Consider the following 15,880-nt stretch of genomic DNA (forward strand, 5'->3'; position numbering starts at 1 on the left):
CATCTTCTTAGTGGCTTTATCAGTGACCTTCACAGGGTAAACGTTTTCAGCTGTGGTGTAGTCCAGTTTGTTGTTTTTTTCATGTTTGGATCATGCTTTTAGTATGTCTAAGAAGTCTTTGCTGAACTCAAGGTCACAAGATTTTTTCCAATGTTTTTTTCTAAAAGTGTTATGGTTTGATATATAAATCCACTCTGAATTGACTTTGGTACACACCATGTCGTTTGTGCTGAGGTCCAGTTTGTGGCCTGTGGGTGTGTCCAGTGGGACTGGCCGCACGTGCTTCCCCTATTCGCTGCTTTTTCACCCTCGTCTAAGGTCTGTTGACTATACTGTGTGGGTCTGTTTCCAGACTTTAAATTCTGCTCCATTGATGTATTGTGTGTTCTTTTGACAACAGACATCCGTTTTGAAGAACAAAGCAAAAATCCTGTAAAAGTGAGACAGAGATGGGGGAAGTTAGGAAGGTGCCTGTGGAAAAACTAGTCCTTGACATCAGAACATTGAGTATTTATCTCACTTCCCATCCCTGCCTCTCATGCAGACCATTTCCAAATAACTGTCTATCTCCCTTCATTATAAAATTGTAGAATTAGATTAAGGAGCAAATGAATTGAGAAAAGTTCTAAAATTAAATCTCATTGCATTGGTCGCAGACCCAGCAGCATAGAATTTGGCACATGTTTATTAGACTTATCAAGTTAACTTTGTAGAGAAGTAAATGAAAAATACAAGAAAGGAAAGCTCGACTCCCATGCACACAGAGGAGTTACTCTGCTGCCTGTTCTGTTGAAGTCACACTGGTGGAGGACTCAGAGGGGTCTCTGCATCGCTCCGTGTGAGCAGGGCTGGGCCTGATTCTCCTGCAGGTGCTCCTGCCCAGCCTGGCAGGGGCCAGGCCTCCCTGTGCTAGCGCCAGCCTCCAGCCACTCCTAGAACTTTGATTTGTGAGAAGAGGAAAGGGATCGTAACCTCAGAACGGTCTCTAGTCATAAAGCATGCCCTGTTCAATTTCTCTTAAAAAAAAAGGAAGTCCCAAAACAGCAGTTTAACGGAAAATGTGGTTATCACAAATACAGGTGCCACGTGACATGGCTCCCCAGCTCTTTAAATCTTGCTGCTGCTGTTGTGTTTGTCTGGGATGGAAGGGCAGGAATGTCCACTTGCTTCAGAACCCTTTACTGGCAGGAGCTGTGTAAGAACTGACCCGTTGTTCCTGGTTCCCACTCCAGCAGCATCAGAAGGTCCTGGGAGTGCTCTGCTGTGTGTTTCCCCTGGGTTGAGGGGCTTCAGTCTCATGCTCTTGGTCTCAGTGGAGACCGTGTTCCCTGCAGGCTCTCATCATCTCTGAACCTCCCCTCCTGACACAACTGGGGGGGGGGGGAGCTGGCTCCTGGGGTCTGCCTGCCTAGATAACTGTTTCTCCTAAATTCACAGGCTCAGAGAAATTTAAGTAAAAGGAAAAACCAGAGGAACTAATCCCAATTAAAAGAACAAGAGGATAGAGAAGGGGCGTCCAGTGGTGACAGTGGTTCTGATCAGATCAGGGAGGGACCAGAGAGGGAATGTGATCTCCCCTGAGTCACGGAGGGACTGGAAGAGCTGAACAAGAACCCACTCCTGTAACTGAAGACAGAGGGGTCTTTCTGCTACACTCTTAACAAACAGACCCTAAGATCTTTGCACATTATCTTATGGGAAAGACTGCCTAGAGTCAGAAAGAGCCGAAAAGCTCTCCTGGGTGACTGTTAGTTAATGAAGCCAGTGTTGGATGGATTGGATCAAAAAATGACAGGCGCTGAAACAGAACCTGAGGAGGGAAAAGGAAAGTGGACCCTCACCTTCAGGATCCACTGCCAGAAAGCCGCTCTATTTTTGACCTCTTCCCACAAGCAGAAAGCCCTAAGTAGAGCCTGTGTGACTGTTCCGTTAAAGCAGGCTGTGAAGGTAAAGCCTGGTCGCAGACTGCAAAGGGCCAGAGTGAGAGACCCTCTGCTTCCTGTGCTGCAGTCAAACATGGGACACCAGTTTTGGTTGAGCCATACTTGCCAGGTCCCCAAAGGAGGCTGGCAGTGGACGGGATCGTTGAGTACATGTGCTGTGGCCACTGGAGCCCCTCTGTCTGAGGCGCTCAGGCCCTGACCCCACCCCACCATGGACTCTGGGCTGCGCAGGTTCTGCTTGTCCCACCACCCTTCTCCTGGGACAGCTCTTCCCGCCGAGTGGTGCCCCTGTGAGAAGCCTTTGTGTTCATCAGCTGTGCCTTGTAAGAAGGAGATTTTTTAAATCCTTAAAAAAATAAAAGAAGGAAGGAAATCTCCTGAGAGAACAAATAATGAAATAGACCTCTCCAGTCTACCCCATGCTCAAAAAGGAGGTAATAAAAATGCTGAAGAAATTAAGGGCTATCATTAGAGATGTAGATCACTGGCCTAAGGATCTAGAAAGTATAAAGAGGAGCCAATCGAAATCAGACAACTCAATTACCAAGATGAGAAACCGAGCTAAAGACAGTAAACGGGTAATTAAATAATGCAGAAGAACGAATAAGTGATCTGGAAGATAGAATAACAGAAATCCCCCAATCAGAACAGACAAATGAAAAAAATGAAAGCAACATACGGGATCAGTGGAATAATATGAAGTGTGCCAATCTATGCATAAAAGGAAACCAAAGAGGAGAAGAAAGAGAAGGGAATCAAAAATACATTTGAAAGTTTCCCAAACCTAAAGTGGGAAACAGTTTTAAAGGGACCAGAAGCACAGAGGGTCCCAAACAACAAGAACCCAAACAGACCTACTCCAGGGCACATCATGACAAAAGATAAAGAGAGGATTCTGAAGGCAGCAAGAGAAAAACAAAGAGTCAATTACGAAGAAACCCCCATGAGGCTATCAGCTGATTTCTCTACAGAAACGGTCCAAGCTAGAACGGAGTGGCAAAATAAATTCAAAGTCCTGAAAGGGAAGAAATTTCCATCTAGGCTATTCAACCCAGCAGGATGATCATTTGGAGCTGAAGGAGAGAGAACTTCAGAGACAAGCGAACACTCAAGGAATACAGGCATACTGACCCTACCCTTTAGGAATAGTGAGAGGTCCTTTCTGAATAAAAGGAGAAGCAGCAGTCTATAGGAAAGGGAAATATCACAATAGGAAAAAGAAATCTGTTAAAAGGACTAAAGATCACTTTAGATAAGCCAGTATATAGATTTTAAAAAATAAAAAAATTCTGAGAAAGCAATTGTAACTACAATGAACAGCAAAGGATAAACATGAAGATGTAAGATAAGACCTCAAAATCACAAAATGTGGGGGAGGGGAATAAGGAAGTAAAGACCTTTTGGAATGTATTTGTATTTATATGACTGCCAGTGTAAAGCTGGTAGATACATTTCTGGGTTCACATATTTGAGAACCAAGGTAACCACAAATCAAACAAGGAGTAAGGAACTCAAGAATGAGACCAAAAAGAAATATAAAATTAACTGGAAAACAAGATTTAAATGGCATACTCATCAGTAGTTGCTTTAAATGTCAATGGACTAAATGCTCTAATCAAAAGATACAAACTGTCAGGTTGGATAATAAAAGAACTTACAATAGGCTACTATAAGAGATCCACTTTAGAGGGAAAGACACAGAGATTGGAAAGTGAGGCAATGGAAAAAGATATTTCATACGAGAAATGGCGAGAAAATGGTCACAGTACTCATATCAGACAAAATAGGTGTTAAAAGCGATATGGAATTCTTGATGGTCCAGTGGTTAACACTTCGTCCTTTACTGTCATGGCCCTGGTTCGGGAACTAAGATCCCACATGCTGCAGCTCCTGAGCTCATGTTCTCTAGAACCCGTGCTCTGCAATAAGGGTAGTCTATGCATTGCAACATGAAGCCCTTGCACTGCAACTGGAGAAGGCTCATGTGCTGGGTATATGAATACCCAGCACAGCCAGAAACAAAAAAGTGAAAAATCAAGTACTAACAGACACAAAGGGGAAAATTGATGGGAATGCAATAATAGTAGGAGACTTTAACACCACACTGACATCAATAGACATATTTTCTAGACAGAAAATCAATGAGGCAACAGAGATCCTAAATGACACAATAGAACAATTAGACTTAATTGATAGCTACAGGACACTACATCCAAAAAAACCCAGAATATACATTCTTTATAAGTATCCATGTAACATTCTAGGATAGACCACATACTAGGGCATAGAACAAATCTCAACACGTTTAAGAGAATATAAATTATTTCAAGCATCTTTTGTGATCACAACTGCATGAAATCAGAAGTCAACCACAGAAAGGGAAATGAGGAAAAAATGATTACACACAGACTAAACAGTGTGCTACTAAAAATCATCAATAGGTCAGAGATGAAATCAAAGAGAAAAAAAAAATCGTGAAGACAAAGGCAGTGAAAACACAACCATATGAAGTCCATGGTATAGCAGAAGCAGTCCTGAAAAGTTTATAGTCATACAGGCCCTTGTCAAACAAACAAGAAAAAAAACCAAATAAACCTAACCTACCACCTAAAAGAATTAGAGAAAGAAGAACAAACAAAGTGTGAAGTCAGCAGAATAAAGACCAGAGAGGACATAAACAGAAATTAAACAATAGGAAAAAAAATCAATAAAACCAAGAGTTGGGTGTTTTAAAAGGACAAAAATACTGCTAAATCTCTAGCCAGGCTCACCAAGAAGAATAAAGAGAGGACCCAAATGAAGTGAGAAGAAACGGCAACTGACACCTCAGAAATATAAAAAAATCATTAGAAAATATTATGAAAAGTTCAGTTTTTCAGTTGTGTCCTACTCTTTGCAACCCCATGGACTGCAGCACGCCAGGCCTCCCAATCCATCACCATCTCCTGTAGTTTGTACTCAAACTCATGTCCATTGAGTTGGCGATGCCATCCAACAATCTCATCCTCTGTCGTCCCCTTTTCCTCCTGCCTTCAATCTTTCCCAGCATCAGGGTCTTTTCAAATGAGTCAGTTATTCGCAGCAGGTGGCCAAAGTATTGGAGTTTCAGCTTCAGCATCAGTCCTTCCAATGAATATTCAGGACTGCTTTCCTTTAGGATTGACTGGTTGGATCTCCTTGCAGTCCAAGGGACTCTGAAGAGTCTTCGCCAACACCACAGTTCAAAAGTGTCTATTCTTAGCGCTCAGCTTTCTTTATAGTCCAGTTCTCACATCTGTGCATCACTACTGGAAAAACCATAACTTTGACTAGAAGAACCTTTGTTAGCAAAGTAATGTCTCTGTTTTTTAGTATGCTGTCTAGGTTGGTCATAACTTTTCTTCCAAGGTGCAAGCATCTTTTAATTTCATGGCTGCACTCACCATCTGCAGTGATTTTGGAGCCCAAAAAAATAATCTGCCACTGTTTCCACTGTTTCTCCATCTATTTGCCATGAAGTGATGGGACCGGATGCCATGATCTTTGTTTTCTGAATGTTGAACTTCAGGCCAACTTTCTCACTCTCCTCTTTCACTTGCATCAAGAGGCTCTTTAGTTCTTCTTCACTTTCTGCCATAAGGGTGGTGTCATCTGCATGTCTGAGGTTATTGATATTTCTCCTGGCAATCTTGATCCCAGTTTGTGATTCATCCAGCCCAGCGTTTCTCATGATGTACCCTGCATATAAGTTAAATAAGCATATGAAAAGTTACATACCAACAAAATGAACAACCTAGTAGAAATAGAGAAGTTTTTAGATATATACAGCCCATCAAAACTGAATCAAAAAGAAACATAATTTGAGTAGACCAGTCACTGGAAGTGAAACAGAATCTGTAATTAAAAAACTCCCTTCATATGTATAAAATAGATAACTAGTGAGAACCTACTGTATGGCACAGGGAATTCAATGAACTGTGGTGACTTAAATAGGAAGGAAATTTTAAAAAGAAGGCATGTGTGTGTGTATATATATATATGGGCTTCCCTGGTGGCTCAGCAATAAAGAATCTGTCTGGAATGCAGGACACCTGGATTTGATCCCTGGGTTGGGAAAATCACCTGAAGTAGGGGGGAATGGCAACCCACTTGAGTACTCTTGCCTGGAGAATGCCGTGGACAGAGGAGCCTGGCAGGCTGCAGTCCATGGGGCGGCACAGAGTCGGACACGTCGGAAGAGCCCACACAGCCGCAGCAGCGTTTGTGTGTGTAGATAATATAACTGATGCACCTGCTGTACAGCAGAAACCTCCAATAAAAGTGTAAAAAAGCTCCCTGCAAGCAGAAGTCCCAGACTGACGGCTTCACTGGAGAATTTTGCCAAGCATGCAAAGAACTTATATTAATCCTTCTCATACTCTTCCAGGGGGCTGACGGGAGGAAACACTTCCAAAGTCAGTCTGTGAGTGTACCATCACCCTGATACAAAATCTAGGCCAATACTAAAAACGATGACCGGCCAGTATCTTTGATGAATTCAGCTGGAAATCTCTCAGCACAATATTAGCAAACCAAATCCAACAACACATATAAAAGATCATATGCTACAATCAAGTTGGATTTGTCCCAGAGTCCCTAGGATGGTTCAACACCTGTGAGTCAGTCAGTGTGGTTAACCACATCAGCAGAAGAAAAGACCATGCAATCATCTCAAATAGATGCAGAAAAAGCATTTGACTCTCACCAAAGTAGGTATGGAGGAAACATTTCAACGTAATAAAAACCAATCTTGACAGACCTATAGCCAACATAATGCTGAATGACGAGAAGCTGAAAGCCTTCCTTTTAACTTCTGGAAGAAGACAAGGATCCCACTCTCATCACGTCTATTTAACAAAGTATTGGAACTCATAGCCACAACAGTCAGACAGGAAAAAGAAAGAAAAGGCATCCAGACTGGAAGGGAAGAGGTAAAGTTGTCATCATATGCAGATGACATGACTCTATATAGAAAACCCTAAAGACTCCACGCAAAAGCCACCCAAACTTATAAAGTGAATTTAGTAACATAATAGGACACAAGATTAACACACAGAAATCCATACCATTTCTTTACGCTGAAATACCAGAAAGAGTAAAAATAACTTCTCAGCCTTTGGTTAAGGTCAAGGGTAGAAAGAGTAAAATCATGCTTAAAATTGCATGAAAAAAAATTAAAACTTTAGAAATAAACCTGACCAGGGAGGTGAAAAATTTCTATGTTGAAAACTATAAAACACTGATAAAGGAAATCAAAGATGATTCAAGGAAATAGATATCCCATGCTTTTGGAGTGGAGGAATTAATATAGTTAACATGGCCATACTGCACAAAGCAATCTGTAGATTTAATGTGATCCCTATAAGATTACCCATGATGTTTTTCACCTAATGAGAACAAGTAATCCTAAAATTTGTATGAAACCAAAAAGACCCAGAACTGCCAAAGCAGTCCTGAGGGAAAAGAGCAAAGCTAGAGGCATAACCCTCCCAGGCTTCAGACAATGCCACAAAGCTACAGTAATCCAAACGGTGTGTGGTCTTCATGTAAACAGACCTTTGGATCAGTGGGAGAGAATGGAGAGCCCAGAAGTAAACCTACACACCTCTGGTCCATTGACCTTTCAGAAAGGAGGCAAGCGTGCACAGTGGCGAGAAGACTGTCTCTTCAGCGAGTGGTATCGGGACAGCTGGGTAGCCAGTCACATGTAGATCAGCAAGGTTAGGGCACGCCTTCATGCCATAGACAAGAACAGACTCACAGTGGCTAAAAACGCAAATACAAGGCGCAGCACTGCAAAGCTCCTCACAGAGAATATAGGCGGAACATGTACTGACACTTGTTCAGTCACTCCGTTGTGTCCAGTATTTCAGCCCCATGGTCTGCAGCATTCCAGGTTTCCCTGTCCTCCACTCTCTCCCGGGGTTTGCTCAAACTCATGTCCATTGGTGGAATCTGAAAAATAATGCAAATGAACTTATTTACGAAACAGACATAGATTCGTAGATGTAGAAAACAAACTTACGGGTACCAGAGGGTGAGGGGGTGGAGAGAGAAGTTAAGAGTTGGGGGTTAGCAGATATACAGTACCATATGTAAAAGAAAGAAATACGGAGTTACTGTGCAGCAGAGGGAACTGTGTTCAGTATCTGTTCTTCTGAAACACAATATCATAGTTCAATTTTTGAAATAGGTAAAAAATCAAAACAGTCATAAAAGCAATGATATCAGCCTTGAACCTTTTGTAAAACATAAACCTATGTTTGTTCACCAACCATTGGGTGGCTGGCCAATGCCTTTTCTTAGGGGCTTGCTCCGTGGAGTCTTGTGGTGGTTTTATTTGGAAGTTCTAGCCAAGACACGTCATTTGTGATTTCCTGTTTTCAAGTGGAGCAAGAACATAGAGGCTGCAGGGACCTTCCTGATCACCCCCAATCTTTCGTAATTGTCTGGCCCACCTTGTTTGGCTGCAGTCTTGAAGACAATCTACCTTTATTGAGTATTGCTGAAGCATACCAAGTGTGTTTTCAGAGGGAGCTATTTTTTGTGGCTTTTATTTTTCTTTCATTAGTAGTAGTATTTCTTTTTGTAATTTGGACATTGTATAAATTGCTGCCACAGCAGTATTCAGAGAGAGAGTCACCCACAGCTATGACATATGTTGGGCAGGCCCCACTGATTCTGGACCTGCTGCAGGTCAGTGCGGGGAGCACAAGCATGTAGCACCCCCACCTGCTGGCTTCTAGGGCCCCAGCCTCCACTTGACCCCCAGTGTGGTTTGCAGAGGCCTGAGTGACGTCCCTGACTCGTAGAGGTGGGGTGGGTTGAGAGGTTACGTAGAGGTGGGTGAGCCCATCTGCTCTGGGGCAGAGGAGGGGAGGGGGCCTCCAGGGAGCGGGCTGTTGGGTGGGAGGTGGCAGGTGCTCGTCGTCACCAGGCAGGAGGGCAGGTGTGTCCTGAGCGGTGGGCGCCGCCTTTGTGGCCAGCTGCCTGCTCAGGGAGGTCCAGGCCAGCCTTGTCATCTGTCGTGTGACGTCCGCCTGCCCGCAGCCCTGGGAGCTTCTGCAGGGGCCCCCTCACGGGGCCGAGCACAAGCCCCGGAGGCCAGGCTGGGTGCTCGGCCAGGGCCCTCCATCACTTCACAGGGTGGGAGTGACTCTACTCTGAGGCCTCAGCGCTCCTTCAACCCCTCTCCCAGGGCCACCACAGTCCGGTACAAAGGGAGGAACCTGCGGATCAAAGCACCCATGTGCCGCGCCTTGAAGAAACTCTGTGACCCCGATGGTACGTCAGATGCAGCTCCGCTGGGGTGGGCCAGGCCAGGCGTTGAGGGCCCGTTCCTGTTGGGGAGGCTTACTGGACGGCTGCGTTTAGTGATTTCCAGCCTGAGCTGGAAACATCCCATGGTGTCCCGTGGTGGCCGAGCCTGGGTGATCCACTCTTGGACCGCAGCTCCAGGCACAGTGGTGTGTCCACTCAGGCATCTAATCCAGCTCTGAAGCCCCAGCTGTCCTGAGATGGCACATTGTAGGTGTCAGGGCGAGTCTCCCATGGCTGGGCCAAGGGCCTGGCACAGCGGGTGTGCGGCGGCTGTGGCAAATGTAGAGCCGCTCCTCGCCCTACCCCCTCCAACTTTCCCCAGGGCTGCTTGCCCCTCCTCCTCTCTGGGCACCTTAGCGGTCTGACCAAGAGCTTCACCTCATCGTCGAGGTCCGTCTGTGCCCGCACAGATGATGCTAAAGCCCCCTCTGTCGCAGGCCTGAGTGACGAAGAGGACCAGAAGCCAGTGCGCCTGCCCCTGAGGGTCCCTGTGGAGCTCCAGCCACGGAACAACCACGCCTGGGCCCGCGTGCAGAGCCTCGCCCAGAACCCACGGCTCAGGTGAGGTGCTCGATGTTTGGAGCGGAGCGAGCTGCAAGGGACAGGGCTAGAGGGGCCCCTGGGGGAGCAGCAGCCACCCGGTGCCCCGGCTCCACCTGAGGGTCGCATGAGGGCTGCCTCAGCGTGAGGTCCTCGGACTCCAGGGCTGCGTTTGCGTCGCTGGCTGGGGTTTTGCAGGCTTAGAGTGGGTGTGAATGCATCGCAAGGTCACAGACCAACAGCTTCAGGGTCTTCCCGCCTCTTTCCCTGAGACCCGCTCCCTTTTTTCTCCTGCCGTGTCTCTGATGTGTGTCTGGCTATGCACTGGGCACCCAGGGTTGGGTCATTCTCCAGTTCTCGTTATTTTGTATATTAACGGTGAGCTTTTTTTAAGGGCCCAGTTCAGGGCGTTGGGCACCTTGACGGTGTTGTACAGACGTGACCTCTCTCTAGTTTCAGAAATTTTCTTCACCTAAGAGGAAACCCCATGCCCACCTAACACTCATTCCCCATCCCCTTGCAACTTCCCCAGGCCCCACCAGCCTCCCTACACTGGTCCTTGTAGATTCACCAGTGCTGGATGTTTCACATCAGCAGAACTGTATGTGGGTCCTTTCTGTTTGACCTCAGTGAGCATCTGGTCTCAGGGCTCATCTGTGTCATAGCCTGGGTCAGGACTTCATTCCTCCCATGCGTATTTTTATTTTCTTGGGCTTCATTAAGCCTGCACCCACTCTTTGACCCCTGAAGGAGCTGGTAGGAGAAGGACCGTTGTGCCAGGCCCTGTCCTGGTTGAGGCCTCGTCCTGTAAAGGGCGCTTGGGTTCTCTTACTTCTTGCAATTTCACATGGGCCTCCAGTTTTCTCAGTTTGAAGGGTTGGTGTTAGAAAAGAGGCCAGGGGCTCTGCATGGACACTGTGGCTCGGGCCTAGAGAGCCCGGCGGCATCTTGTTGCCACAGCCTCCAGGACTCCCAGAAGGCCCCGCGCGTCCCAGCCCCTGTCTCTGTCGTTCTCTGCAGGATGATCGTGGAGCTACATCGGAAGGTCTCCAGCCTCATTGAGTTCCTGAAGCAGAAGTGGGCACTTCATGAAGTGCGAATCGTATCTTTTTCTTAGTGAAACAACCCCCAGACCCCATAGCACCTGCTGCCTGGGACTCGGAGGCATCTCCTTCTCAGTCGTGGCTTGGCAGCAGAGCCCTGGGGTGTAGCAGTTGGGCCATGGGCTGGTGTGGAACACAACTAAAACCCACAGCCGTTCGTCCTCTGGGCTTGAGGTCTGAGCCCCCTTTGTGGCTTCCTCATGGTGTGAGAACTTGTGGCACAACAGCCCTCTATGCCTGAATGGCTGCCGTGTGGCCCACGGGCTATGGCCAAGGCACCCCTGCCAGCAGGTTAAGGGAAATGACTGAGGTTAGCTCTCCATCTTCATGTCCTGCGCAGTCCCCAGCACAGAGGGCGGTGATGGGTGTGGGGCCCCTACAGAAAGAAGTGCCTGTCCTGTCTCCCCGAGGCCCACTGGCCTGGGGGCATGAGCTACCACAGGTGGATCCTTGATGGTGCACTCAGCGGAAGACGCTGGAGGAGCGGCAGCTGCAGGACTCGTTCTCGGAGCCGTCGCAGGAGAAGGTGGCGCTGCACTTGTTCCCGGGCGAGAATTGCACCCTGACACCGCTGCCAGGTGTGGCCCGGGTGGTTCACTCCAAGGCCTTCTGCACGGTGCACTGGCAGGAGGGCGGCCGGTGCAAGCAGAGCGCCAAGGACACCCACGCGCTGCCCCCAGCCCAGATCCTGGGCATCCAGAGCGGGCAGGGCACGGCCAGGGGCCAGCTGAAGTGCCCCAGGGCCGTTTCTGAGGCCAAGGCCGGGGGGCGGCCCCCTCCCTCCACTGATGCCTCACAGAGCTCCGGGGAGAGTTCCCCAGAAAGTGCCCCTGGGGAGGGGGCTGCCACGAGTTTCAGCAGCCCAGACGCCCCCGACAGGCTACCCCCGGGGCTGCAGGATGCCGGGGGACGGCTTGAGAAGACCCCAGCAGCTGCCGCTGCAGAGGGCGGGGACGGCCCCGCCCAAGAGCCCGGGGCGCCAGTGTGTGCCTGCGGCCAGCTCCCAGATCTGGAGGATGAGCTGTCCCTGCTGGACCCCTTCCCCCGCTACATGAAGTCATGCCAGGACCTCATCATTCCCGAGCAGGGCCGCCGTGCGGACCCACGGCCCGCGGCCTGGCCCTCCCCAGAGGCCCGTGTCACGGAGGGGGCTGACCTCAGCCGGGCCAGGGCCCCATCCCCTGTCCGTGGCCCACCTGGCCCGGAGCCTCAGCCCAGCCCTGGGCTCCAGCCAGACGTCTGCACTAAAGACTTGGCGGACGCACCTGCGGAGGAGCCTCAGGAGAAGGTGAGCCCTTCGGATCCTCCACCTCAGGGCCAGCCTGCCACCAAGCCTCCAAAGGACGTCCCGGCCAGCCGGCTGGCCCAGCAACTGCGCGAGGAGGGCTGGAACCTGCAGACCTCCGAGAGCCTCACGCTGGCTGAAGTCTACCTCATGATGGGCAAGCCCAGCAAGCTGCAGCTGGAGTACGACTGGCTGGCGGTGCTGGGCCCAGACGCCCCAGGACCCCACGCCAGCTCACCGCCCGCCGCCTTCCACAAGCAGCGCCTTCTCAGCTGCCTCCTGAAGCTCATCTCCACTGAGGTCAACCCCCGACTGGTAAGTGGGGTCCAGAGAGCAGGGATTGGCCTCGGGGAAGTTGGTCGGGGCCCAGGGGCTCCCAGAGGAGCTGGTCCAGGGCTGGCCTCTGGTTCCCTGGAGTAGGGTGGGGTGCACAGGGTAGGCAGTCAGGGCCCTGGTGCCCTGTGGTACAGGCCCGCGTCCTGTCCCGCGGGGCTCCCCAGCTGCGGGGAGGCCACTGTGCCTGAACATGTGGACCACGGGGACAAGCATCAGACGGGGGCACGGGGGCAGCGTGGCCCGGAGCTGGGAACAGCGCAGGTTTCAGTGTGCTTGGGAAAGGCCTTCCTGGGGGCATGGTTGGGGCACAGCCAGGGTGCAGGGAGCAGAGCTGGGTGGGGGCTGGGCTGGGTGCAGTGTGCCCCGGGGACCTGGTGGGCAGCTGCCTGGGAGGTGGCTGGTTGGAGTGGTCTGCGGTTCCTCGCCAGGCTCCCGCTTGGGGAGCAGTGGCTGTGATGGCCCTGGGAAAGGGCGCCCTGTTGGGTGGGCCTTGCCAAGGCCAGCGAGCAGAGCCCCACGTGGGCCAGAAGAGTCAGCTCTCCTGGCAGGAGAGCAGTGGTGCTGGGGGCCGGGGCGGTGAAGTCACAGGGCGTGGTGAGCGGAAGGGGTGCCCGTGTGGTGGGGGCCCGGGCACTCGATGGCAGCCGCGCCTGTGGAGGTTGTGGCCTCGGGCAGGCCCACGAAACCCCTGAGGTGGGGGTTTTGACTCAGCAGAGGGCTCTTTGGCCGTACTTGTGTTTAGCATTAGAAATTACTCTTGTGTTTCCTTTCTCTGACTCACAGAAGAGGCTTTAAGAAGGTGAATCCCTGTGGCTTGCCACTCGGCGTCCCCTCCTGTCACTGCAGGGGACAGCCTGTCTGTGCCACCATGGCAGTGAAGGCAGAGGGCTCCCAGAGGACAGTGGCTCTTTGCCTGGGGGCCTGGGGCGCTGAGTGTGTGTCATGGCGTGTGACCTCTGGCCCTCTGCTGTCCCTCCACACTCATGTGTTTCTGTGCCTCTGCCCCGGGCACTTGGTCCAGAAGCATCGTCCATGTGCCAAGTTGGTCCATGTCCCGGCCCGTTTCTGTCCCAGGCTCCAGAGACGAACACTGGCTCCACAGCCTCTGTGAGGCCCGCCCAGGAGGAGCAATCAACAACACCGCCAGGAAAGGTGGTGACCGTGAGCTCCCGCAGCCCGCGCTGCCCCCGAAACCAGGCTGCCCTCCGCCACAGCAAGGCCTTCTCGCCCAGCTCCGTACCTTGCTCCTCAGGTGAGGCTCGACTGGCCACATGCGGTGCTGGGCCTGCAGGGACCTGGGGGCTCCACTGTGTTGGCCACAGGCTGGTGGATGGCGTGCGGGTACAGAACTCACCACCGCCTCATGGAGAGGGGGAGAGCAGGGCCCAGCACAAAAGCCCTGGGGCACTGGGTGTGGGAGCTGGCAGGAGATGTGGGGGACCCTGACCAGTTTGTTCACCTTGGGGGACCTGCCTTCTGAGGTCACCTGCAGCCTCTGTGTCCTGCTGAACTGGTGGCTTAGAGCCTGAGGAGGGCTGGTTCTTTCTGAGTCTTACAAAGGCTGCTTTTCTTTTCCTCTGAAAGAATAATGAGGCCTTCAGTTAAGGGATTCCCCAACAGCTGAACACAAATCTTGGAAAGCAAGACGGGCTTACCTGCTGGTCCACAGTTGTGTCTGTGAAGTATTTAAGTTCAGGGTCTCTTATTCGGTTATGTGGCACATAAAATCCCAGGACAGACAAAACCCGTTTCCCTAAGGCGTCGATTTACTTACTATTTTTATTAGAAAAAATACATTGTCGTGGCTGGAATTGTTTGTTCTGCATGAATTGTAAAGAACGAAGCTGGTGGAGTGTCAGGTCCCCTTCTCCTGCTGTCGTGTTCTCTGTTTCCCTCCTGGTGGTGGTCCTTCTCCTGGCGGTGGCCCCCTGTGGGGCAGCCACAGGCTCTGAGCCCATTGTCCTCAGGGCAGAGGCACGTTCATCAGAGGTGAACCAGGGTGGTGCCAGCAGGTAGGCTGTGTGATCTTCTCCACCTTCTCTCTGGGCTTCAGTTTTGTAATTCTGTGAACTCTTAAATACCCACATTTTCCCTTGATTGAGGATGCTTCTGGCTTAGGCACCTGCAGTTCTAGAATCCTGATAGGCATTGGGAAGATACGGTCTCTGGACTCAGTGTGTGTCGATTCAGCCTCACAGATTTGCAAATAAAGAACAAAGAAAGGGGACCCGTCTCTTCCATGAAATAAGCTGCAGTAGCGGCTGTGATGAAAACAGTGAGCAGAGTCCCCAAATGTTGTTCAGTTGCTCAGTCATGGCCGACTTTGGGGACCCCATGGACTGTAGCCCGCCAGGCTCCTCTGTCTATGGCATTCTCTAGGCAAGAATACTGGAGTGGTTGACCATTTCCTCCGCCGGGGGATCTTCTGACCCAGAAATCGAAACTGCATCTCTTGAGTCTCCTGCATGGGCAGGCAGATTCTTTACTGCCGTGCCATGTGGGAAGCCCGGAGTCCCCAAATGGTAGTTCATAAATGTTTCATCCTTTTATCTTTGGGTCTTTTTTCTGTATACTCAGACTAAGACCAAGAGGATCAGCGGACCATGGTCCACAGCTTGCTGGTTGTAAATAAAGTTTTATTGTAAACTTTATTTAAATCAAGTTGTAAATGAAGTTTTGTTTTATTTACATGGCCACTGGCTCACAGGTTGTCTGTGGCTGCTCTTGTGCTGAGTTCAGCAGAGACCGTGTACTCAAGGCTGACTTCTTGTCTGGCCGTGTCCAGAGAGCATTTTCTGACCTCTGGTCTAGACTGGATGACTTGGAAGGTGCATCTGCCCTTCCACTGAGGTCAGCAGAGGTCAAGGAAAACTCTGATGTAATTACTTGGTGAGGACCAGAATTTCAGGGAGAGAAGGAGAAAAGCAGCTTCTTACAGGATGGATATACAGGAGATTTCTTCCGTGGACAGCAGATAGGGTTGTCAAGAATTCGTTTCTGATTTTCTTCCCGGTGGACGCCCTTCTGCACTGGTGGTGTTGCTCGGGGAGTACTGCTGTCATCTCCCTTCTCCGTCTCTAGGTCTGAGAAACCCTCCGAGGCCCCTCTTGGTGGCCAGTCCCGCCAGCACGGGCAGCAGCGACTCAGATGGTGGCCTTTTTGCCGTCCCAACGACGTTGCCGCCCAACAGCCGGCATGGGAAGCTTTTCTTTCCCAACAAGGAGACAGAGCTGACGTTCCGGCAGCACCTGAGCTCCATCAGTGTAAGTGGGGCCCTGCCCCCTGGCTGCCAGGCCACCTGGCCACGGACAGGGCGCATTGAGCCCAGCACTGTC

At 50.4% G+C, this 15,880-nt stretch overlaps 1 protein-coding gene across 2 annotated transcripts in view; it reads left to right on the forward strand.

Annotated features, from left to right (window-relative positions):
• CRAMP1 (cramped chromatin regulator homolog 1) overlaps nucleotides 1-15,880 on the forward strand; it is a 45,285-nt gene that overhangs the window by 19,074 nt on the left and 10,331 nt on the right. For both annotated transcript variants that reach the window (XM_043915859.1, XM_043915858.1), the window contains exons 7-12: nucleotides 9,160-9,245; nucleotides 9,719-9,842; nucleotides 10,842-10,923; nucleotides 11,391-12,524; nucleotides 13,620-13,797; nucleotides 15,627-15,808. In XM_043915859.1, the coding sequence (XP_043771794.1) occupies nucleotides 9,160-9,245; nucleotides 9,719-9,842; nucleotides 10,842-10,923; nucleotides 11,391-12,524; nucleotides 13,620-13,797; nucleotides 15,627-15,808 (1,786 nt within the window). The remainder of the gene's footprint in view (nucleotides 1-9,159; nucleotides 9,246-9,718; nucleotides 9,843-10,841; nucleotides 10,924-11,390; nucleotides 12,525-13,619; nucleotides 13,798-15,626; nucleotides 15,809-15,880) is intronic.

Source organism: Cervus elaphus, chromosome 10 (genome assembly GCF_910594005.1).
Source record: "Cervus elaphus chromosome 10, mCerEla1.1, whole genome shotgun sequence".
Taxonomy (NCBI): Eukaryota; Metazoa; Chordata; class Mammalia; order Artiodactyla; family Cervidae; genus Cervus; species Cervus elaphus.